Source organism: Prionailurus viverrinus, chromosome E1 (genome assembly GCF_022837055.1).
Source record: "Prionailurus viverrinus isolate Anna chromosome E1, UM_Priviv_1.0, whole genome shotgun sequence".
Taxonomy (NCBI): Eukaryota; Metazoa; Chordata; class Mammalia; order Carnivora; family Felidae; genus Prionailurus; species Prionailurus viverrinus.
This window is the reverse complement of record NC_062574.1, coordinates 19,415,160-19,438,184: the sequence shown is the minus strand read 5'-3', so window position 1 is coordinate 19,438,184 and position 23,025 is coordinate 19,415,160. Positions and strand designations below refer to the sequence as shown.

General features: G+C 54.9%; 1 protein-coding gene across 2 annotated transcripts in view; it reads right to left on the bottom strand.

Annotated features, from left to right (window-relative positions):
* Positions 1-23,025, bottom strand: part of RAB11FIP4 (RAB11 family interacting protein 4) — a 118,035-nt gene that overhangs the window by 28,004 nt on the left and 67,006 nt on the right. The window contains exon 1 of one of the 2 annotated variants that reach the window (XM_047833503.1): positions 3,161-3,445. The exons of the other annotated variant lie outside the window; for it this stretch is intronic. Coding sequence (XP_047689459.1) covers positions 3,161-3,190 — 30 coding nt within the window. The 5' untranslated portion in view covers positions 3,191-3,445. Of the gene's footprint in view, positions 1-3,160; positions 3,446-23,025 lie in introns of those variants that run through there. 2 annotated transcript variants of the gene reach the window in all.

Genomic DNA, 23,025 nt, shown 5'->3' with positions numbered 1-23,025 from the left:
CTCTCCAATCACAGCAGCCTCCCTGCACTTCGCAGACGCACCTCGCCAGCCGTGGTCCTACCTCAGGGCCTTTGCAGGTACTGCTCCCGCTGCGTGAACGTCTTTTGTCAAGCGGCCACTTCTCAGCAAGGACTTCTCTGCTCATTCTGTTTAAGTACACAACACCCACTGCCCGGCTTTCTCTCCTGCCACCCCACACGCTGCACATTCTACCTGCTTGACGGCCATCACGTGAGCTCCTTGAAGGCAGGGACTGTTGCTGTCATTTGCTGCCATATCTCCAGCTCCCAGCACAGAGTCTAGCACAAATCAGAGGCTCAAGCATTTGACAGATGAACTGCCTGTGCCGGGCAGTGTGCGGGGGGGGGGGGGGGGGGGGGGGGGGGGGCTGGGCAAACAGAAAGGGGGAAGGGCCTGTGCCCTGGAATGCCGTCTGAGAGAGGAGACTACCACACCGCATCGGGGAGATGTGATCATACAATGTCCAGGGAGACGCAAGGTGGGCCCGACAAATCACATGGCCGTCTCGTTGTGCCCAGCTGGCCATGGGGCAGGACTGCCCGTTAATCCATCTGGGAGCCCAGGCAGAAGGAAGACACAAGCAGCCCTCCTCCTTGGAACGGCCAGTGTTTTGATGCCATCAATGCCTCGTTACTGAGTCAAGAGCCAACAGAGCAGACCCAGAAGAAAACAGAGCCCAACCACAGGGACTCTCCATGCCAGGCAAAGCCAAGGCACGGTGCCCCACTGCCAACTCCAGGCAGCAGGCAGACCAGATAAAGATGCGTCCTGCTGAGCTCTGTTCCAGGAGACCGAGCACAGAGCCAAAGAGTGGGCACCCTCCGTCCAGGCTGTCCCTCCCCCATCCGAGGTCCTGAGATGCCTGCCTTCTAGGAATCGATCACCTGTTATTTTATTGGGAACCTTTCTCCCTCCTCCCTACCCACAGCTAAAATATATACACAGAAGTGAAATGGTGAGCGAGATCAGTTGTGAAACATCCCTTGGCATAACATGGCACCTCAGAAGAGGGACAGCCAGCCCTAGGAAAGGAAGTTTCTAGCCACCTAGAGGGAGAGGGGGAGAATGCAGGAAGGTGAAAGCCAGGAGGGCTTCAGGTGAACAGCTGAAGGGAAAGCCCAGGACATGGGGCAGCTGGTCCCACCAAGTAGGAAGGGGGCTAGTAGGCTATGAAGGGGCCAGTGTGCTTGGGGCGGGGAGGGGCACAGTGCTCTGAAGAGACGGAAGGATGGGGGAGCAGGGGGGGCCAGTTGGCAAGACCTCAAGCTGCAGCCCAGGGCCTCCCCAAGGCAGGCTGCTCCAGGCCTCCTGATTTCTTCCCTTACTTGACTAAAAGTCCTTCTCAAGGACAGGCTCTAGGTAGCCTCTCCTGCTGGTCTTCCTTGGGGCAAAGGTCACACCTCCTGGCTTGTTCACCAGGCCTGGCTAGTCAGGTCCCTGCCCGAGGCAGCCTTATCTCTCTGCTGGCCTTAGTCAACCAACCCTCCCCTTCCACTAAAGCCCAGGGTCCCCCAAACAACAAAGCTGGTCCCCAGAAGGCATTCTCCGAACTGTGATATTTACCACGAGTGCCAAGTCCTTCCTGGGCTTCCCCCATTCCTCCAGGCCACACACCCCTCCCAGTGAAGTCACAGGAACCTCAGAGACAACCCAGATCAATGTGCCTGAGGGCTCAGGGGAGTTGGACAGGTAACAATTCCACCCAGGTTTTCAGTCTCCTAGAGCCTGCAAACACCTTAGGGACAGGGAAGTGTCCCTGTGTAACAGCCCCTGGGCACATAAGCAGCATTTCATGAATGCCAGCTCAGCAGGGTTAAGGTTTGGGCCAGTCTATCTGGGTAAGCTGGTGCCTGGCTTATGGCAAGACCCCAGTCAATGGCAATGACCCAAGGACTCCACCAAGGCTGAGCTGGATAGTTACAGAGACTCTTACAGCAAAGGTCTGATATACACATAATTGGTAACCTCCCCCTCTTTGAGACTCCCTTCTCCCTAACCTGGCAGCTACGTTTCATCAGGGGAAGGACCTGGAGATGCCCCAGGGGATGTGCCCACACCACCCCTTTCCCTGGAACCCAAACAATTAGCACCTGCCACCACCAAGGGAGGAGAGGTGAACCGTCAGAAACCATCCCAGGGGTTTGTCAAAACAAGAAATGAGGGCGGAGTGCAGGAATCCAGCCCCCTAACAATCCTTTGAGGAGGAGGCCTATAAATAAGTCAGACAAGGAACACTGACTGGCATATCTGTCAGGGTGAGTGATGTGTCACCTACAGCCATCTGTGGGACAAATGGTGGAAGAGGTACGCTGGAGGCTGTGCAAGGATGAGAAGGAATAAAGTCCAGGGCTGAGTAGGGACCAGGTTCCTATAGCACAGACATGGTTCTCCAGAGGCTGCTCGCCAAGGCCTCAGAGCCGCCTGTGGCCCGCAGAGAAGCGGCTGTGACAACAGCCAACTACTACCTGGGCCGACCGCAGGCTTTCGGGGCCGGAGGGCAAAGAGCTGGGAGTCCGCAAATACCTCCGGCCTGGGCGACGTCACGGCTGCGAAGCGGCAGGGCCCTGGTCCCAAACCCCCGAACGAGGCTGGCTCTCCCTCTTGCCGGGCCGAGCCCCTCGGAGAGGCGAGGGAACCCGGGCACAGGCGCGGTGCAGCCGCCGAAGAGCTATGGAAAAACTTCGCCGGCGCACAGCCCCCTGCGGGACTCGGCGGAGCCAAGGGCAGAGAGCTGGAACAACACCGGTCCCGGAGGAGCAGGCGCGCTGGGAGCGGAGGTGGGACGCGGAGGCGCCTGGCTCACTAGATCCCCCTAAAAACACTTTTGGAAACTGCGCCGAAGAAGCGGCCCCTTCTCCCCGGGCCCGGGGGCTAGCCCTGCCCACCCCCGCACCTGGGAGCCCGCAGAGGACCCGGAGGGGACAGCGGCTTCTCTTCCGTGGCCCAGCGAGCGAGGACGCAGGTAACCCGACCTCCCCGGCCAGGGCCGAGAGGGCGGATACTCCCGGGGCGGGAGCGGGTGCCTGGGCTGCGGGCGAAGTTCCGCGCTCTGGCAACTTCCCTGGCCCCGGGACGGCGGGCCGGGCCAGGTGCGCGTCGCCGGAGCCCCGCGAGCCCGAGCCCCTCGGCCGCCGCTTACCTGGCCCCCGGAGGCGGGCGGCGTGCGCATCCCCCGTCCGGCGGCGAGTCGGTGCGCTGCGGAGGGGCAAGGAGAGGGCGGGCGCTGGTCGGCGGGGCGGCCGAGAACGCGGCGGGCAGCGCGAGGAGCGCAGGGACGATCCCCGCCGCTCCGTGGCCGCTCGCTCGCTTTCGGCTCCAGTTGAAGGCGCCGGCCCCGCCCCCACCCGCGCCCGTTGCCGGGAGACCCGCGTGGGCCGAAGGGCTCTTTGTATCAAAGCTGCCGTGACATCACGAGGCGCCCGGGCCCGGGGATCGTAGGGGCGGGGCCTCGCGCCGGGGGCGGGGCCGGAGGAGGAAGCCCGGTCTGGGAACCCGAGCCGCCGGGGGCGGGGCCCAGGTAACCCCGCCCCCTAAGGTAGGGGCAGGTGGCAGTCGCGGCGCGGACCAATGGCCGCGCGGGCTCGGGCGGGCCCAAGCTCCCCACCCGGGAGGGCGCCTGTGGAGGTGGGGCTCGCCCGGGCCCGCCCGAGCCCGCGTCGCAAGGTTACCGCCGCCCAGGTTTGCGCGGCCCGGACCCTGGGATTCCAGGACACCGATTCTGTAAGTTCACACGCCTGCCTGGCGGGCGCCGTCGCTGCCGCTGCCCTGCCCAGGCCACTCTCACTGTTTGCGGTCACCGTCCTGTGAGATTCCCGGCTAGCGCTTCCGCGCTCACATTTGCGGACCCGAAGGAAGCCCTGCCAAACTCCCAGCCCCCTCGCGCACTACCACCACCATCAGCCCGCGACCGGTGACTCCCAAATTGAGTCTCATCCCGAATCGCACTCACAACTTTCCCGATCTTCGTTGTAAAGTCAAAAGTTGTCTTTATAACCAGCCCAGGAATAAAGAACCAAACGGCAACACGAACTAAGAACAAAAAAGGAAGTATCCCCGTATTAAATCCTAGTAAATACAATTTAAGTAAAAAAATGTGCCCCCCTCGTAACTCCTCACTATGCTCTGGATTAAAGAAAGCAAAAATGTAAAGCGGCAAATACTGCAAAAGTTTCTCTTCAATTCGATGTTACTTGTGCAACTGGGGGTAGGGAGTGGGGGATTTATCTTCCTAATTGTCCCAGGCTAACATGAAGGCCCTTTTGCCTTCCCTGAGTCCTCACTGACCAACACGGTGGCACTGTCGGCAGCTGGGTGCTTTGGTCCAGCTCCAGCACCAACACACACACACACACACACACACACACACACACACACACACAGAGCTTTTCAGCTTTCCTGCCCCCTTCTCTCTGGCTTTTTGCTCTCAACTTCCTTCTCGCCAATCTCTCTCCTGCAAATAAATTGCCAGCTGCCTCTCTGTCTACCAGGGGCCTGTCTCTGAGGCAAAGCACCCCACCGAGGCTCCCCAGACCTACAAGGGACTCTCCAAAAGGGACAGCATTAGCTAGAGGAGGGCCTCCTGGCAAGGGCTTTGTGTGAGGGGAGGCTGGAGCAGTGGGGGTGAGGTGGAAACTCGACCACCGCTGGCCCTCTCCTCCTCGCTTATGCCTGGCAGTTCAGAGATCTCTGTGCGGGAGCTCCAGACTGTTTCTCACCCTTGTTTGTGTCCACCCCGACAGTCCCTAACACGCAGAAGGACCGCGGTGTATCATAAAGAACCCTGGCTTTGGAATCACACAGACCTGGGTTTGAATCCTGTTTGCCAGCTGTGAGTCCTAGGACCAGTTATGCAATCTTTCTGAGACTCAGTGTCCTCATTTATAACATGGGAGTGGTACAATCTGCCTCATGAGTTGTTGGGCACCCTGGCGGAGGGTCCACTTAATTTTAGGTGCTCATCAAAGGTATGGTGCATGGAGAAGCCCACGCACCCTAAGCTTTTCTGGGTCCTAGCTCTCGTCCAGCAAAGGTCAGTGAAGAAAAGCAGACCTTGTCAAGTACCCCGCCCCCGTCCTCCTTAGGGGTAGCCTGATTGACATTTCCAAGAGCTCTGTGGAGGGAGCAGTGCTAGTGGTCCCTCTTGATTTTTTCCCCAAAGGTGATGGGGTAGGGAGAGCATCTCCAAGTATCTGTCCTGAAAAGCAGTGTGACAGAGAGGAGGGTCACCAGATGCTGGCATTGAGCGCTTGGGAGTCTGAAGCCTGCCTGGGTCTACACCTTACCACGGGGCAGTCATTTAATGTTTCTGAGCCCCAGCTGCCACCACTATAGAATGGAAACACAACCTCTCCTCTTTCAGTTGTGAGGTTTGAATGAAGTGAGAAAATAATAGTTCGATGCCTCCCGTGCTGCAGGCATTCAACAAATGGTGGCTTCTAGTTATTTCCAGCAAGCACGAATAAGCCCCAGTCCGACTCAATGATTCGGCACATGAGCTCCAGAGCCAGAACCAAGGGTCCCATCTTGGCTTTCCCACCTTATACAGGGACAGCGGGAAGAGCCTAAGCGAGGTTAATTCCCAGTGTCTCAGTTTCCTCGCCTGCAAATTGGAGATAATAGCAGCATGTATTTCAGGATTATTGTGAGGATTGAAATAATCAGGACCCACATAATACTCAGAACAGGCCTGGCGCATAACAGGTGCTCCATAAACAGCAGCCATTTTCAATTACCATATGACTAGAGACCGGGAAAAAGTGAGGTGAGGCTTAGAAGCTGAAGCAGTTTGAGGGATGATTTAGAACCCTGGCTTTTGGGAGAGGCCCTGACAACTTCCACAGGGTTCGGGGAAGCAGTGATGATTTGGGGGTTGGGGAGGAAGGCTGGCTGTCTTCTGAAATGGGATGTGGAAACTGCGGGCTCCAGCCCAGGCTAGGGCTCCCAGAGGACTCGGTGTTCTCCGTTCAAATGGGGGATGGGAGAGAATTATTACGGAAATATAGTCCTGCCCCCTGAGCACAGCCCCACCTCTGGGGCTGGGGGCAAAGAGGGTCTTGAGTTAGCTACCCTGGTTCCTTAGCATAGCTGTGTTGAAGATGTTATAGAGTCAAAGCACTTTAAGCTAGGAAGGCTCTCGGGATAAATATCTAACATACTCTTCTCCCACTTTATGGACGGGAAGGTGGAGGCTCAGAGAAGGATGGGAATTTGTCCAAAGCCACACAATGAGGTATCAGATCAGCAGGGACTAAAACTTCCCATGCAGAGCCCTGGCCGTACCATCAGGGGTTGGGGAGTGATGGAGAATGATGGCGAGTGATGGGCAGTTAACTCCTACGCAGAGCTCACCAGGCGCTGAGTCTCCTAAGTGGTCTGACTTGCTATTTCAGAAGAACAATCTCATTAAAAACAGAAACCCTCTCCCAGGGAACGTATCCGACAATGATTTGCAGAGGGCAGGTCACTCTGATTAATTCTTTTTATGTCGTGGCACTGCTTCTGCCATTGTTGATGTGCCACGGCTCGCATGAGGTTGAATGCCAACGCCAGAGAGAAGCGGACAGAATGTTGACAAGCAGGAGTTACTGGCCTCCAGAAACTGATGGGGGTGGAAAACACGTGTTCACTTGGGTGGGCCAGGTGAAGGGAGAGAATACACTAAGTCCTGTCTGTACCACAGCTATCGGCCTACCTTTGTCTACTTCTGCTGTCACCAGGCAGGAGTTAGCTCATCATCAGATGGTGTAGAGAGGCAACGTTTTGTACATGTTTGGGGCCATATGGAGACCGGCTGAATATATATGGCATAATTATAACAAGAAAAGAGCTCTCTGAACATTACCCAGTGTTGACACTAGCCAAGCAAATGATGCCAACCAACATCGGCCAAAGGAACAAACAAGGAAACAGCTACGCAAATAATACCAGAACTGAAAAAAGCATTAGAGCACCGGGTCCAGTGGTTCTCAAGCTTGGTTCCTCGGAACCTGTGGGTTTTTCTGGAGGTTCTGCCAAGGGGCTGGGGGGGGGGGGGAGGGGCTCCAGGTGAGCAACAAGAATAGCTCCACGTCCATCTGCTTTACGAACAGACTTCCACGTGAGATTTCATGTGAACAAAGAGTTCCGTGGTTTTACCTTTGTTTCAAATCACTAGTCTGATATAACCGTTCATTTCCCGAACAGGGGAACAAGCCTCAGAGGCAGAAGATAGCTTCTCTCCTCACCATTTCAGTCATTAGCAGAGCCAGGATTAGAGCTGGATCTCATGACTCTCTGTGTAGTGCTAAGACGGACATCTGTCACCAACCACAACTGTCAACATCGGTCAAACCTGGTCATACATGCTGGACATTACTTCTGCCCAAACAACTCCACCAGCTAGTTGGTGTGGAAAAGCCCTCTGGGTAGCCAGCTCAGACTCCACCACAAACACCTGTCTTCTCTCCCCTCCTCTTTATTTTTTTAATGTTTATTTTTACTTTTTATTTATTTTTGAGAGACGGAGTCCAGCGGGGGAGGGGCAGAGGGAGGGAGACACAGAATCGGAAGCAGGCTCCAGGCTCTGCGCTGTCAGCACAGAGCCCGACGTGGGGCTCGAACCCATGACCCATGAGGTCATGACCTGAGCTGAAGTCGGACACTTAACCAACTGAGCCGCCCAGGGGCACCATTCCTCTCCTCTTTAGACGGCCCTTGAAATGGTCAGAAAGCATCAGCCCCAACCGGTAAGTCTCAGCTCGTCATTCCAGGGGACAAATTCAACCTTTGATGACGTAAGCAGTGGCTTTGGAAAGAGAAGCAGGTACCAAGGAAACAGGCAGAACCCTGGGATTGCACAAGTCTCGTAACCCCAAAGGAAAGTTGTTCCCCATCTCCCATTTAGAAACAACAGGAGGGACCCATGACTCTGAGAGCCCTTTCACTCTGGCAGGGGTTTGGCCAGGGGGCCTGCACTGCATCTGGGAAGTGGAGGACATCTGGGACCACTCCTTCCTCTGGAAAGATACGGTTTGGACGGCACGTTGCTAAGGTCCTTCCCATTCTACGACCCTGGGCTAGCCCGGGAGCAGATCTTGGACCCAGGCTCACGCCTTGGATACGGGAGTCCCTTTCCACTGGAAAACAGCTCAGTGCTGGTGACTGTCCAGGATTCCCGCAGCGCTCTGCCCCAGGCCTGTTTTTCCTCACAATGTCCTGTTGGACGCTATGCAAACAGGGCGGGACGGGGTCTTACCGACTCGCCCCAGCTCAGTGTTCAGAGAGGCCAAGCTCTATTTTTGTCAACCTGGGCACTTGTGAACAATGGGTTTTCTTACTCATGCAAACCCTATAGGAGGGGCAGATGGTGAGAAAACCCGGGTTTCCTCTGACTCATTTGACCATCGAAGAGGAGGAGATGGCAGGGGAGGAGGAAGTCAGACAAGGTCTTCTTTGACTTGGATTGGGTGAGCGCAAGGGGTAGAAACATCTCCTTCCTTCACTCTTGGTAACAGTCAGGTGGTTGCAAACCCATCAGAGCACAAACAGCTCTCCCTTCCCACAAATGCCTTCCCCGCCGTCCCCACCTACTCCCAGCCCAGGCAGCAGTGTCTCTGACTGCTAGAAGTCGGTAGTAAGGCAGTGGTTCCCAAATGGCACGCTAGACTCACTTGGGGAACTTAAACATCAAATGCCCGGGTCACGACTGCATCCAAATGTTTAGGGGAGGAGCCAGGCATTAGCAGTTTTTAAAGATCCCAGGTGTTTCCAATGCAAGAAAGTTCAGGAACGACTTCGCTAAAGGCCTGTGGACTACAGTGGGGGCCAGGGCTGTCATAGGTGAAGGCATCATCTGTTCATTCGTTCGTTCGTTCATTCATTCATTCATTCATTCATAAATATTCATTGAAGATCTCCTCTGGGCCAGACCCTGTTCCGGGTATTGGAGTACAGCTGTGATCACTAAAGTCTCTTCTCGTGGAGCTCCCCATTCTACTGGGGAAGTCAGACAGTGAACAAATAAATGAATAAATGATATACTGACACATGCTATGAAGAAAACCAAAGCAGGGTAAGAGATCAGACACCTTGGGGATAGGGGTTCAATTTCATCCTGGACTTAGGCATCAGATTTTCTTTCAGGAAAGGGCAGCTGCACCCCTGCTCAGTGTCCCGGACTTCCTCCTGCTCTCTGGCTAAAACAGCTTTCACTTGACAGTCCCTGAGGTCCCGCCTCCTGCCTCTCACAGGGCCTCCTGCCTGGCTCTTCCCCTTAAGCAATTTCTTCAGGGCAGGGCCCGGCATCCTCTGTACCAGTGCCCCTGACTCCTCCAACTCCGTGCCAGCAACAACGCCGGACACAGGGTCTGTGCAAGGCAAGGGGTCCACCAGGCATCATTTATGAGCAATCCGCAGAGGGATTTTAGGCTTATGGGGTGTGTGAGAGCTCCTGTGAACACTGAAGAGAACCCTAAACTCAGGGTCAGAAGACCTGGCTTTGAGACCTGGCTCTGCCCCTTCCTGGCAAAGAGCAAATCATTTCACTTGTCAGGCCTCAGTTTCCTCTTCAGTCAAATGGGAAGAATATGGCCGATTTGGTAAGACTGGGATCTGCATTAAAAAAGAAAATGTCGGGGCACCTGGGTGGCGCAGTCGGTTAAGCGTCCGACTTCAGCCAGGTCACGATCTCGCGGTCCGTGAGTTCGAGCCCCGCGTCAGGCTCTGGGCTGATGGCTCAGAGCCTGGAGCCTGTTTCCGATTCTGTGTCTCCCTCTCTCTCTGCCCCTCCCCCGTTCATGCTCTGTCTCTCTCTGTCCCAAAAATAAATAAAAAACGTTGAAAAAAAAATTAAAAAAAAAAAAAAAAGAAAATGTCAAACAACAACCACCAACCAAGCAAAGAAGTACCACAACATGAAAACTACTCATATAAATGTTTGAGAAATTAAGGTGTGATCATGGCTTCTCTAATATATAAATTTCATTAAAAATGAATGTAGGGGTGCCTGGGTAGGCTCAGTCGGTGAAGCGTCCAACTCTTGATTTTGGCTCAGGTCATGATCTCACGGTTCGTGAGTTCAAGCCCTGCATCAGGCTCCGTGCTGACAGCATGGAGTCTGCTTGGGATTCTCTCTCTCCCTCTCTATCTGCTCCTCCCCTGCTAATGCTTTCTTTCTCTCTCTCTCTCTCTCTCTCTCTTTTTCTCTCTCTCTCTCAAAATAACTAAATAAAACTTTATTTTTTTTAAACTGATGCAAAAACTTGGGGATAAAAAGAAAACGTCAAAGACTTTCAGAAAGTGCTTTGCAAATCTGAGGACTTTTTAGAAATTCTCATCATCTAGGCCTGTATAGACATGAAATCACAGTGTAAGATGAGATCCAGGAAACAGGCCTAGAGAGAAGAAAGGACTTACCTACGATCACAAAGCTTGTTAATGGCAGAGGATCCACACTGGCCCCAGAAGGAGGAGGTCATTGGGAGGAGACTGGGGATGATAGTTCAGTATCTTGCTTTCTGTGTCTACTTGGCAAACTCCTATTCATCCTTCAAAACCCCACTCAGGTGTGACCTGCCGAGTGAAGCCTTCTGTCTCCTCCAGTGAGAACAAATTAGTCCTTGGCTTCGTGATCTCCGTGCCTTGAACGCAAGCTCCACTACTGTGAGGAACACACTGTGTTGTAAGATCGGCCTCCTATCAGACTCCCTGCCACACTGTAATTCCTGAGGACAGGGCCCATGTCCCTAGTGTCTTTGGACTCCAGCTGCTAACAAGTCTGGCACACAGGAGACACTTGAGGAGTATCTGAGGCCCTGAAGGGGACTGAGGATCACTCACACATAAACAATGGACAGCTGAAGGCCCGATTAGTCGTGAATTAGCAGGAATATTCTCTGAAGTTCCTGAGATGGGCATTTAAAAGGAGAGAAACAAGGAAACAAGCAAGGCCTTTATCAAAATCCAATTGTCCCCTTCCCAGAATGCATCAGATCCGGGCTCTGAAGAGACACCCCTCTGCCTAATGCAAGCCCTGAAAGCAAAGAGAGATTATTTCCCTGTAGCTGATTATTAGAACTGCTACCAATTATGGAAGGTCTACTATGGACCCGTCACTTCACTTCTTCTCATTTACTTTAACCCAGCCACCCGTGGACAGATGTTACCGCACCCATATTACAGATGAGGAAACCCGAGGCTCAGGAGGGTTAGACAGCACCAAGACGGCAGCGCTAAAATTTGCACTCAGATCTGCTGGCCCATGTCCAGGCCTTCCTGCTGCCTCTCTTATTGCATAACCAGCTTATTCACAGCAACTAGAATTGTCCAGAAAGAGGCAGACGCTAATTACTAGGGATGACAAAAGTCTGTGAGCAAGTAAGGGCTTCCCACGTCCCCTCCATCGTCCTTGGGGAGGTGTGCGTGTCCAGCTCGGAATGATTTTAATCGGTCACACCAGGCCCCTGGACTGACCAACACGCACCCCTGCAATACCCCCTGGGGAGTGTCCTGCCCCTGAGGGTGAGCCGCAGCCACCTGCCCCGCTGACTGTATTAGGGTGCAGGGCCAGGCACCCCCCTGCTGTTGACTTGGCCACTGCTTCCTGCCCCAGTTCCAAACCCAGGGAGAGACGTCCTGACGTTTCCCTGGGTGCCACCAGATGACAGGAGCAGGATGGATGACACGGAGGGAAGAAGTACTTGTTGCTTCCAAAAATGTGTTTTGCGGCGCCCTCCTCCCACTCTGACAGCAAGAAAGGGCTCTGTGGTCACATCAGCCGGTGAAATTCCTCACCCCTCCTTGGAGATGTCACAGGGCACGTTGGCAGGAGAGAAACCCGTCTGGCTGTGTTGTAACTCAGGGTTTCCTACGGCTCTCCAGCTTCGACCCTTGTCGTTTACCGTCTAACAACCCAGGCACTCAGTATCGTAAGGAATACAATTGGGGAGACGACCTACCAGGCTCCCGGCGCACACACACACTCAGGCAGGCGCATAAACGCACAATAACTAGATGTTACTATCTTCATTTTATTAATAGCAAACGCCTACGCAGCACTTACTATGCACCAGGCTCTGTTCCGGTGCTTCACATGCTATTAAGTCCCTCGATCCTCACAACAAACCTAGGAGGTGAGCATTATCCCCATTTTATAGATGGGGAACCCGAGGCTCAACGAGATTACTCGGGGACATAACGCTCGTAAGTGGAGAGCCAGAATTCAAACCCAGGCAGCCGGCTGGGTTGGCCCAACCATGACTCTAGGAAGAAAGGGAGGTTCAGGTCTGTAAAATAACTTCCCCAAAGCAACCACGGTGGAACCAAAGCCATCCACTCATTCACTAGTTTATTCATTTATTCCAACATTTGCTGAGCAGAAACTGCAGGCCAGGCACCGTGCCGACCCCCTGGGGATAGAAGAACGAGATGGAGAGAGCCGCCCGTACAGGCCCCTCTGACCGCAGAGAGCTGGGGTTCTCCACTGAGATGGACACCCAGGGCCGTGCGCTACTGTGGGTCCCTTCCGGTCATTAGCACATGTGCACGCATGTGCGTGCTGGCGGGTGAGCTCACCAGAGGGGCCCTTCACTTGAGATGCCGGGATCCAGATGCCGCCTCGGCTCTCCCGACAGCCCATACACGGTGGGTCAGGGGGTGCACGGTCCCACACCCAGCTCTTCTCACTGCCAGCCCAGGCTCCTTCCTCGGCCCTTGGCTTGGCACTGGGACTGCATTCCCTGCTGGGTCATCCCGCATGTCCTGATGGCAGCCTGCCCACCGTCTGCCCTCAGCTGCTGTCCAGCAGGGTGTGGCCCACGAGGCCCTCTGAGCCCCCTCGCCACGGTCACTGCCCCACCTCACACGCTCCCTGCTTCCCTGTTCCCAGCCTGTAATCAAGCCCAGCACAAGGGACCCTTCGGGGCGCTGGTATTCACCTCAGGAATGTAGCCCGCTCCTGGGAGGAAAACTTTTAGACAAGGGTGGTAGTGGGGGAAGACAACTGTACATCTTTTTTCAGGTCGGGAAGACGTACACAGAAGGGCTTGTAATTCCACTCTGAAAGCAAACACAGTCCCCTCCAATCATCTCCTAAATTATCTTGGAATGAAAACCACCCAAAACCCACACAAAAAGCAAGCCGTCCCATAAACGACAGAAGCAGGGGCTGTGGGTTCCGCGCTATGAGAAGGCAGGGAGCCGGCAGCCCAGGCCTGGGGGTGGTTCCCGGAGGGCCCAAGGCCAAGGGCTCCCTTAGACCTGCCGAGGAGGGGCCAGACCGCCCCTGAATAAACAGGCCGCCAGCGCTCCTGGAGCTGGTCTCAGGCACGCATACCTCCGTGGCTCCCCTTTCAGGGCTGGGCTCGGCAGAGGGAAACCAAAGGCGCCTGGCCCCAGGACACTGAGCCAGTGTTCCTCCCACTTAGAGGAAAGCCGCACCCCTGCAAAGCTCTGTGGGCGCAGTCCGGGTAGGCTGAAGGAGCCGCCGTGTTCAGGTAGACACTGGAGAAGGCTGAGCCCGGAGGAGGCCAGCGGACGGGAGGCAGGGGGCTACTCTCAGGGTGCCCTCAAAAAGAAACCTTTCTTCCAGGCTACCCCCCCCCCCCCCCCGCTGCCCCCACTAGACCACAAGGCCACATTCATGGGAGCGAAGCGCTCTGGTGCCTGGCCAGCCAGGGTTCAAGCCCCAGCTCGGCTCCTTAGGCCCCTAGCTTGCTGATGGTGTTTGTCACTATTTTCAGGAGCCATGTGGACACTGATTCGGTGAACGCTGAACCATTGGTCCTGGGGGTTAAGTTCCCGAAAGCCTCTTTAAAAAAAAATTTTTTTTTTTAGTGTTTATATTTGACACAGAGTGGCAGACAGAGCGCGAGCAGGAGAGGGGCAGAGAAAGGGAGGGAGACACAGATCAGAAGCAGGCTCCATGCTCTGAGCCGTCAGCAAAGAGCCTGATGCTGGGTTCTAACACACGAACCGTGAGATCCGTGACCTGAGCCAAAGTTGGATGCTTAACTGACTGAGCCACCGAGGAGCGCCCTCCCTGCTGGGAGCCTCTGATTATAACACTTCTGTCAACCACTCCATACACCCGCTTGTTTGGTGCATGTTTATTTAAAGGCATGTTAGTTAATATATGCTGTTGATTAATGAGCTCATGGAGGGCGGCAGAAAAAGGCACATTGCAGCTTTCTTGCCCTGAGGAACGATAGCCAGCATGTCACCACATTTGGGGGTCATTTTATTTATTTATTTATTTATTTATTTTCATTTATTTATTTTTGAGACAGAGAGAGCACACGTGGGGAGGGGCAGAGAGAGAAGGGGACAGAATCCAAAGCAGGCTCCAGGCTCTGAGCTGTCAGCACAGAGCCCGACATGGGGCTCGAACTCACAAACTGTGAGATCATGACCCGAGCCGAAGTCGGACGCTTAACTGACTGAGCCACCCAGGCGCCCCTGGGGGTCATTTTAAATGGCAAAATCACCAACAAAAAAATCCCCAAACACAAAAAGCTGGTTTACAGTCTGAGAAGGCGGAGTAATGTCCTCCTCGCCCTCAGCCGGGCTGACCCCAATTTTTATCACTCAGAGCACGTGTGCGAATGATCACGAAAACACCGCCATATTGAGTTGGGGATTACATACTTTAGCCAGTAGGCAACTTTGCAAATACAGAATGTGCGAATGATGAGGGTCAACTCTGTCCGCCCTCTAGGGTTACTGAGGGGGCGATAAATGAAATCCCGCATGAGGAACACTTAGCACAGCGATAGCTCAATACACACGTTTACCTTCTACGACAGGCGAAACATACCACGTCTTGACACCTTTGCTGTTCCCTCAGCCTGGACTGTCTTTCCTTGCACTTTTCCCATCTAGTGAAGCCCAGGGCCCAGGGGTTTCGAGTTCACCTCGGGGCTGGTTGAACCACACCCTTGCTGTGAGAGCTGGCCGGGGGGCCCTCAGGCCAAGCTGGTTATCCTTTCTCCCCACCCCCCATCTCCAAGGCTCCCCCTGCTCACTCGCAGCTGATGACTGTACTTAATAGAAGCACCCAGAAGAGAGGGGCTTTCTGTCTCTTCCACCTGGTCTGCACACTCCATGTAGGTACCTCAGCGGCCTTCCTTCCGCCCTGATGCATGGCTCACAGATGGCTTCTACTCAGGTGGGGACCGCGTCATACCTCTGCTCCCCCTGTCCCCGGCCCAGCGTGGGGGGAGCCGAGGTCTGGGGAACTGACCTCAGGTAAACAAATTCTTTTCCATGACTTGACCTTTGAGGGCTTCCGGCAAGGCGCCTCCCCACCTGGCGGGGCTACTTCCTTTGGTCACAAGCCCCGGCCCAGCCTGCGGGGCCCGCCGCCAGCTTTGGCACTGGGTGAGGGGCGCGTCGGCTGGACAGCAACGGTGGTGACCTTTCATCATCACACCTGGCGCCGAGAGGCCAGCCAGCGGCCTCTGTCAACACCAGACTGTCGCCCCGCGTCTCCAGCCTGGCTCAGCAGCTCCTGTCAGAGTGTGCTCGGGGCAGAGGGCATGGCCATCTCTCCCCTCTCTCACTTTGAGTCTGGGCTCCACCGCTCACCAGCTGGGGGGCCTGGGGCAGCCTGTTGACCAGCCAAGCCTCCGTCCCTTTAGCTGTGAAGTGGGGGATAATAACAGCGTCTCTCTCACGAGAGGTTGTCTCGTTGCGGGGCTCGAACGCGGTAAGGTCTCTCATGTGCCTGGTTCCCGTGGCCTCCATACGTGTAAACTGTTGTTTTACTCCGGCAGAATATGACAACCCTGGACACTTTTTAAAAACTCCCATCTCCCACAGATATGCTTTCAACACATTTGCTTCCACTTTCAACAAGGGCTAATAGGGATATGAGAAACTTCTGTATTTAAAAACCATGACATCGATTTAAAAAATAAAAACTTCCGTAGAAAACTCCATGTGGCCCACTGTCTCCTGTATAGCGATCTTCCCCACAAACTCCTGTCAGGGTCACGGATGAGTCCTCATTAGTTCGCTGGCCTCTCTGAGCCTCAGTGTTCACATCTGTGAAATGGAGATACAAGTTGTCTACGCACAAGAGTGCTAGGAGGACCACTCAAGAACGGGGTCCCGGCACCTCGCAGTGACACATGGTAGGTGTGAGCCTATAGAAGTGTAAGCCCCCCTTCAGCCCCACCCCCGTCCACCTGCCGTGTAATTGCTCCCCTCCGCTGGATTATAAGAGCTACGTATCACCCGTTCCCCCTTCTGCCAGTCCTGTCTGGAAGCACAAGGTTAAGTTTATACCCTCACTGTGGCACGCTGGGCCCCATACTTGGGTCTTCCTGCTTCTCTACTTGTCTTCTGAACTCTGACCTTTGTCTTTACCGTTTGAGTGCATCTTGTGCCTCTCACTGGGAGCTCCTGAAGGCCTCCAGGGTAGCAAGCAACAGAGCATTTTGCCCTTCCAGGAATAAGTGAGTCAAGTGGGTAGACCAGAGGGCCAGGCAAGAGCTGGTGTCCGTGGCCTTGAGGGCTGGGTCTGTGCAGTGGGAGTCAACCACGCAGGTGCATAAGGACATCAGGAGGGCTTTCCAAGTCCGGGAGGCTGACTGCTCTTGGACTCTGATGCCCCGGGAGGTCATAGCCAGTTTGGTAGTAGTGGTAGTGTGACCTCTGAGAAGGTCAAGGTCACATGAGCCTGCAAGGGCATTTCTGCCTGTGTCAGCCACGTGGTATGGTTGAAAGAGCTTTAAGGCCATCGGGTGAGGTCTGAATCCCAGCTCCGCCACTTACTACACACGTCGACTCAGGTAAAACCACTTCCCACCTGGTCTCCATTGTCTCCACTCAGAGTTGTCCAGAGGCCCGACAACGTATGGTTAGCTTTTCGTCGGACCTGCTGGTTGTCCTTCATGTCACTATGCCGGACTGCGTCACAGACGGACATCCAGACATTAGAATAATGAGGATTCTTCTTGGGTTTTTTTTGTTTGTTTTGTTTTTTAAATTTCTTTTTTAACGTTTATTTATGAGACAGAGACAGAGCATGAATGGGGGAGGGTCAGGGAGAGAGGGAGACACAGAATCCGAAACAGGCTCCAGGCTCTGAGCGGTCAGCACAGAGCCCGACGCGGGGCTCGAACTCACGGACTGCGAGATCATGACCTGAGCCGAAGTCAGACGCTTAACTGACTGAGCCACCCAGGCGCCCCTGTTTTTTTTTTTTTAACACCTCAAGAGAGGTCTTTCCCTATATCCCAAGTCAACATCAGTCCCTCCTTTTTCTTTCCCCTAGATAGTGCCTAGCTCTTTCAGACCATCGTTATTCCTTCAGAATTGCCAGTGTGTGGGATTACCTGATGGCCTGGTTACCCCTCCCAGACTGGGAGCTCTAGGAGGGACCATTTGACCCCAGACCTCAGCACAGCACCTGGCCCAATGTGAGCACCAGCTATTGAGTGAGCTAACAAACGAGGGTATCAGGTGTACAGGGTCTGCCAGCGCGGTGCTTGGGGCTACAAGCTTAACACCGCCTCCGTCTAACGCTCATGACGTCCCTGAGCGGTAATAATAAAAGCGAACACTTATGAGGGGCTTACTCTGTGCCAGGCACTGTTCTGGGAGCTTTACAAATATTAGCTCGTTTAATCCTTCACAGACCTATCAGGTAGCCAACCCATTTGGATTATCCGTGAGGCTAATGAAGCTTCAACTTACGTGCTTGAGGGGGGCCCTGCCAGTGGGCTCACATGGCCGTTGCGTTTTGTGAAATTTGCCAAAATAAGACACATGGAGATCTTTGACCTTAAAGATGACTGCACACGTTGTAAGAGCCTCAGGCCTCCGGGATCTCTATGCACGACTCCAAGTATGCACGACTCTTCCCATTTCACAGATGAGAAGGTTGAGTCTCAAAAAGATGAACCGGCCCCAAGACATTCGGAGCCAGGATCTGGATGCAGGCTTGCATTCCAGCTCTGCCACAGGCCTCCCAAGACTGAGGAAAGGAGGCCTGGTCGGGGGAGACAGGTGTCTGCCCAAGGGCAGCTTTGCAGCTATGGGTTTCTGGGCAGAGTGGGGAGGGAGGATGAGAGGAGGGAGAGAGAAGCTCTGATCTGAAGGGTCCCCAGTCCAGAGTCCGGAGCCCAGAGTCCTGAGCCCCGGCTGCTTGGCATCAGAATCCCAGTTAATCTGACCATCTCTTCTTCCACCCACCCCCTTGTGACCCAAATCTATCACTGTTTGTCTTTCCAACCGCTGAAAGCACCGAGCCAGCCCGGCTCACCCCAAATAAACCTACTCTCTGTCCCCTTCCCCTTCCTGGGCCCCTCCGTCCCTGGGGCTGCCAGGGTCCAGCCCGTCTTTAATACCAGGCTGGGGCAAACAATTGCTGCACGCTCTGCCCTCAAGGGCAGCCCTCCCCTTGCTGTTTTGCAAAGGGCCGGTTTCAGCTGCCTGGCATTCAGTTACCTTCATTAGAATGGGCCCCGAGAGCTGGCCGGGCTCTGACCGCTCAGGGCAGATTCTATCCTGGCAGGGATCAAAGAACAGAAAAGGCCGGTAATGTGGCCGCCTTTCCCCAGGCCACTGGGGGGGGGGGGGGGGGGGTGGCAGCAGGAAGGGGGCGCCTGGTGCCTGCCAGGCCCTCCCTGGCTGGATGGCCTCTCTCCCTTCTTCAGTCCTCAGAGCCACGAGCAAAGAGAGGTAGAACAGAGCCCATTGTGAGGGTGCACGTCAGCCCAAGCTGGGAAAACCTTCCAATTCCATTACAGCCGCTCAAAGAACCTCCAGAAAGAGAAAGAGCTGGGGGCTGGGGTGGGGCGGGGAGTCCTGGGAGAAACACAGCTTCCGGACAGACAGCCGGGGCCAGCCGGTTGAAGGACACCTGGCCTTCACTCTCTGCCACAGACCAGGAAGTGACCTGCTTTAGCACCAGGACCCGGAGAGCTAATGTCCGACAACATTCTCTTAGACCAAACTGCAGAGATCTTAAGTGTAATTTCTTCCAGGAAATGAAAATAAGCTTTTTGTTTCCTTTTCATTCAAATAAAGGCACGCTGGCATGACAAAAATGGAGCTTTCTAGCTTGAGGGTGGCAGTGTCCCCAGCAGCTTTTGTCCCTTCTGAGGGACTTTCGGGGCAAAGGGAAGCTGGGCTGCTGTGGCCCTTCATGGCCATCTGGTTTCTTGCCCTCTTGGCTAACAGAAGTGGGGATTTATCCTAACCCCAGAGTGCGTGAATGGCCCCATGAGTGACTGGGGGGGTGGGGGGGTGGGGAGGGTCTTTCCGGCCAATCCTCAGTCCACTGGCCAAGCTGCAGGTGGCTGGCCGCAGGCATGGGAAAGCCGTGGTCACCCAGGCAGGGACTGTGAGGGGCGAGGGTAACAAACCCCGACCAACCTTGCTACCTAGGGGCTGCGTGATCCGGGGAAAGTCTCTCGACCTCCCTAAACATAATTCTCTCAGCCTGTAAAATGCGCATAATAATAGCAAACATTTGTACAGACCTTAGCGTGTGCTAGTTACTAACCCGAGTGCTTCATTAATCGTCGCAACGCTCAGGGGGGAGACATCACCGTCCTCGTCCTGCAGGTGCAGCGATGGGCAGAGGGCACACAATTAGAAGTGGCAGAGGTGGGATTCCATCCCAGGCTGCCTGGGTCTGGGTGAGTGTACTTGTCCATGACAGGGCACCACGTTCGTGCCCTTCACTGGGGACCCACTGTGGTTTACGCCAAACAAGGCTTTTCCAGAAAGCAGATCTGTCAGGGGCCAGGATTACTCGAATGGCGAATTCGGATGCAGGAGAGGAGAGAAGCCCAGAGCACGGGTCTGGGGCTTTGGGACTCTGGAGACAGTCCACAGCTGTGATTCCAGAACCCTGATCAGGCGAGCTTGCCAAGGGTGCAGATCCCTGGGCCCACCCCAGCTGCGGAGTTGGTCAGTGGGGCCCGGGAATCTGCGTTTCCCAGAGAAACACTGGCTGAGCTTGAGGACTCTCAGCACCACCCTCACAGGTTCCTGGTTCCTGGTGACAGCAGTCCCAGGAGCGGGGGGGGGGGGGGGGGGGGGGGCGGGGAAGTGGGGGACAGCCTGGTGCTGACTCACCCTTGGAAAAGCCCTCGACCCTGTGTGGCCTCAGTCTCCTGATCTGTAAGACGGAAGTGTTGCACCAGTCTCCATGGGCTCTGCGCTCTGACACTGGAATTCTGAGCCTGGGTCAGTGGTGGGGGGGAGGCTGGGGGGCTGGCTGAGAAGATCCGCTCACCCACACACCCTGCTTCTCTGCTCTCTGTAACCAGGCAGCGGAGCTGATGTTTTCCTTTGATTCTGGGCTCCCAGAGGAAGCGATAAAAATAAAACAACCATGACAATAACCGCTCTCTGTCATGAGGGGGCCCACGCGGCGGTGTGGAGAGTGCCACCCAGTGTAGCCAACTTCGGCCGCTCGAGGGGCCCAGGAAGGCTGGGGATCCCCATAGCGACAGAATAGGTGTCCCACAGCCACCAAACACCGGGACAACAACTGAGCCTGCGTGTCTGGCATTGAGTGGAGAGGTCCGGCCCCCGGGTGGGGGGGTGGGTTCAGGGTGTCCTATGCCTGGGCCAGCTGAGAACCTGGGCATCCTGGGTCCATGTCACTTGATGCTGAGTCCTCTGCAACCCCAGTGAACTGTGATGTAGAGCCTGTCACACGCCAGGCACAGCTGGGCACTCCGTCACCTCCTTACCTACTCAGTCCGCTCACGGGCCTGAACAGGGAGGGCTGTTGTGGCCAGTTTACAGATTGGGGAACCAAGGCCCAGAGAGGCTGAAGGCTCAGAGTAAGGCAGCACAGCAGACTGGTGGCAGGGCTGGGGCTCACACCCACCAGGCCGGATCCCTGGCTCTCGGTTAAACTGAGCTGCCTCCCAGCGGGTGTTGATTACAGAATGGAATGGAGCTGGGCTGGTTACAATGTGTTAATGCCTCCCGGCTTTGGTGGATTAAGCTTTACTGGCTTCAGGGACAGTTTGTTGGAATCCTGGGCCAGCGGCCAGGAGCAGAGGCAGCCTACCGATCAGACCCCAGCTGAGGTTTGGGTGTGAGGACCCAGGCTGACATGTAGGTTTAGGAAGGGGAATTTTCCAGGAGATGGTGTGGAGGGGGCCACTCTAAGAGCCCAGACACCGACGGGCTGTTGGTGTCAGGAAAGTAAGTCCTGGGTCGGGCTTTGCAACCCGCCAGCTCTGGGACCTTGGGACAGGACCTTGTTCTCCTTGTGCCTCCCTGGGGCGGTTTCTAGGCCCAAAGGCTTCCCTGTGCGTCCCAAGCAGACACTCCTGACGCTATCTGACGTCCATCCATCCATGCGCTGGCCAGCAGCCACCCTAACCTTCCGCCTTCCTCTCACCAAGCCTTGCTCACAAACACAAGCAAGAAAATAGCCTATTGGCCCGGTAGCAAGGCGGAGAGCAGTGATTCCCAAACCTGTCTGCAGTTCAAACCACCAGAGGAGCTTTTCAAACTCCCCCTGTCAAGGCCAAACTTCAGACCAAGGAAATCTGGATGCAGGCATCAGTGTTTTTTAAAGTTTCCCAGGCGAGTCCAATGTGCAGCCTCCGTCAGGACCCGGTGACCTGCAAGAGTGTGGCTCAGACTCTACGGAGCATGTGAGTGAGTCACGGGGGATCTTGTTGGAATGTCGATCCTGGTTCAGGAGGTCTTTCGGCCCCAGATTCTGTAGTTGTAACAGGCCCCCGGGAGACATCTGTGGACCACACCATCTAGAATGCTAACAGCAGGTCCTGTAGCACGTTCCCGAGGGGAAGAAAGGGTTCCTCGGCCAAGTCCTGTCACCCTCTTTGCGGTCCTGAGGATATTAAAGGACCTGAGCTCCTTAGCATATTAAACTCTGAGGAGTCCTGCCCCCATTTGTGTTTGACCATTTGGCTTACAGCAGTGCTTGGCCCGCTGGTGGTAGTCCTTATCTTTAGGTGGACTTTTAGGGACCTGCTGCGGGGTCTGCAGGGAGGATGGAACTATGGACAGTGGGATGATCTGAGCCAAAGGCCAGGCTCAAGCTCATGTGGGGGTGGGGGGAGGGCTTTTCTGTCTCACCTGTGCACCTGCTCCTCTGTGGCAAATGGCTTTAAGGTAATTATCAGATTGGTGGGTGGGGGTGTGGGTAGTGGGGGCTGTGAACTTGGTGGGAGATCTGTATGAGATGGGGGGCAGTGGGTAGGGTCCACAGGAGGTGGAGGTCCATGGATGATGGGGTCTAGGGATGGGGGGGTGTCCATGGGCAGCGGGAGTCTGGAGGGGGGTATGTGGGTAGGGGGACCATGGGTTAGGAGGCTGTGTGTAGGGGGTCTTGGGTGAGGGGCTGGGGTGGGGAGCTGGGGGCCTAGCATGTGACCCGGCCGGTTTTCACAGCAGTGTTGTTCTTTGCTAGTTATGTGTGATAACTCCTGCGAAGTGATAAAAAAACATACACACAATTTTGTTTCTGTGAAAAAAAACAGTCCCAGGGAGAAAGCCACCTGCCACTGCCAGTCATTGCAGGCAAGAGAAAATGAAGAGTTCCAAGAAATTAATGGTTCTTTGCCAGAAAATAGAAGGGGAGTAGTAATATTTATAGCCACCAACGTTTCTAGAGCTCTGTTTCGCTGTTAGGCTCCAACACATCCTGATGAATGCCAAGGGCTTCTACTTTATCTCCTTGAATCCTCACAATGAGCCTGAGGAGGGCACCAGGATCGTGTCCATCTCACAGACAAGGAAACTGAGGTTCTGAGAGGTATATGACTTGCCCAAAGTCTCACCTGGACTTGGAGGAGGGTAGGACTGGAGAGGTGACACAGAGGAAGGGTACAGGAGATACAGAGGTGTCAGATAGGAGACAGGAAGTCAACAATCTGTTGTAACAATCAGACAATCATGATGAAGGATAGGATCAGGACTGTCACGTTCAGCTGTACAGGTTGTGCACTGTACAACTTCCAGATTGCCATTCCCGTGGACTATAATGAGAATAGTTCCCCTTGAAGTTGTGTAGCACAATGACCC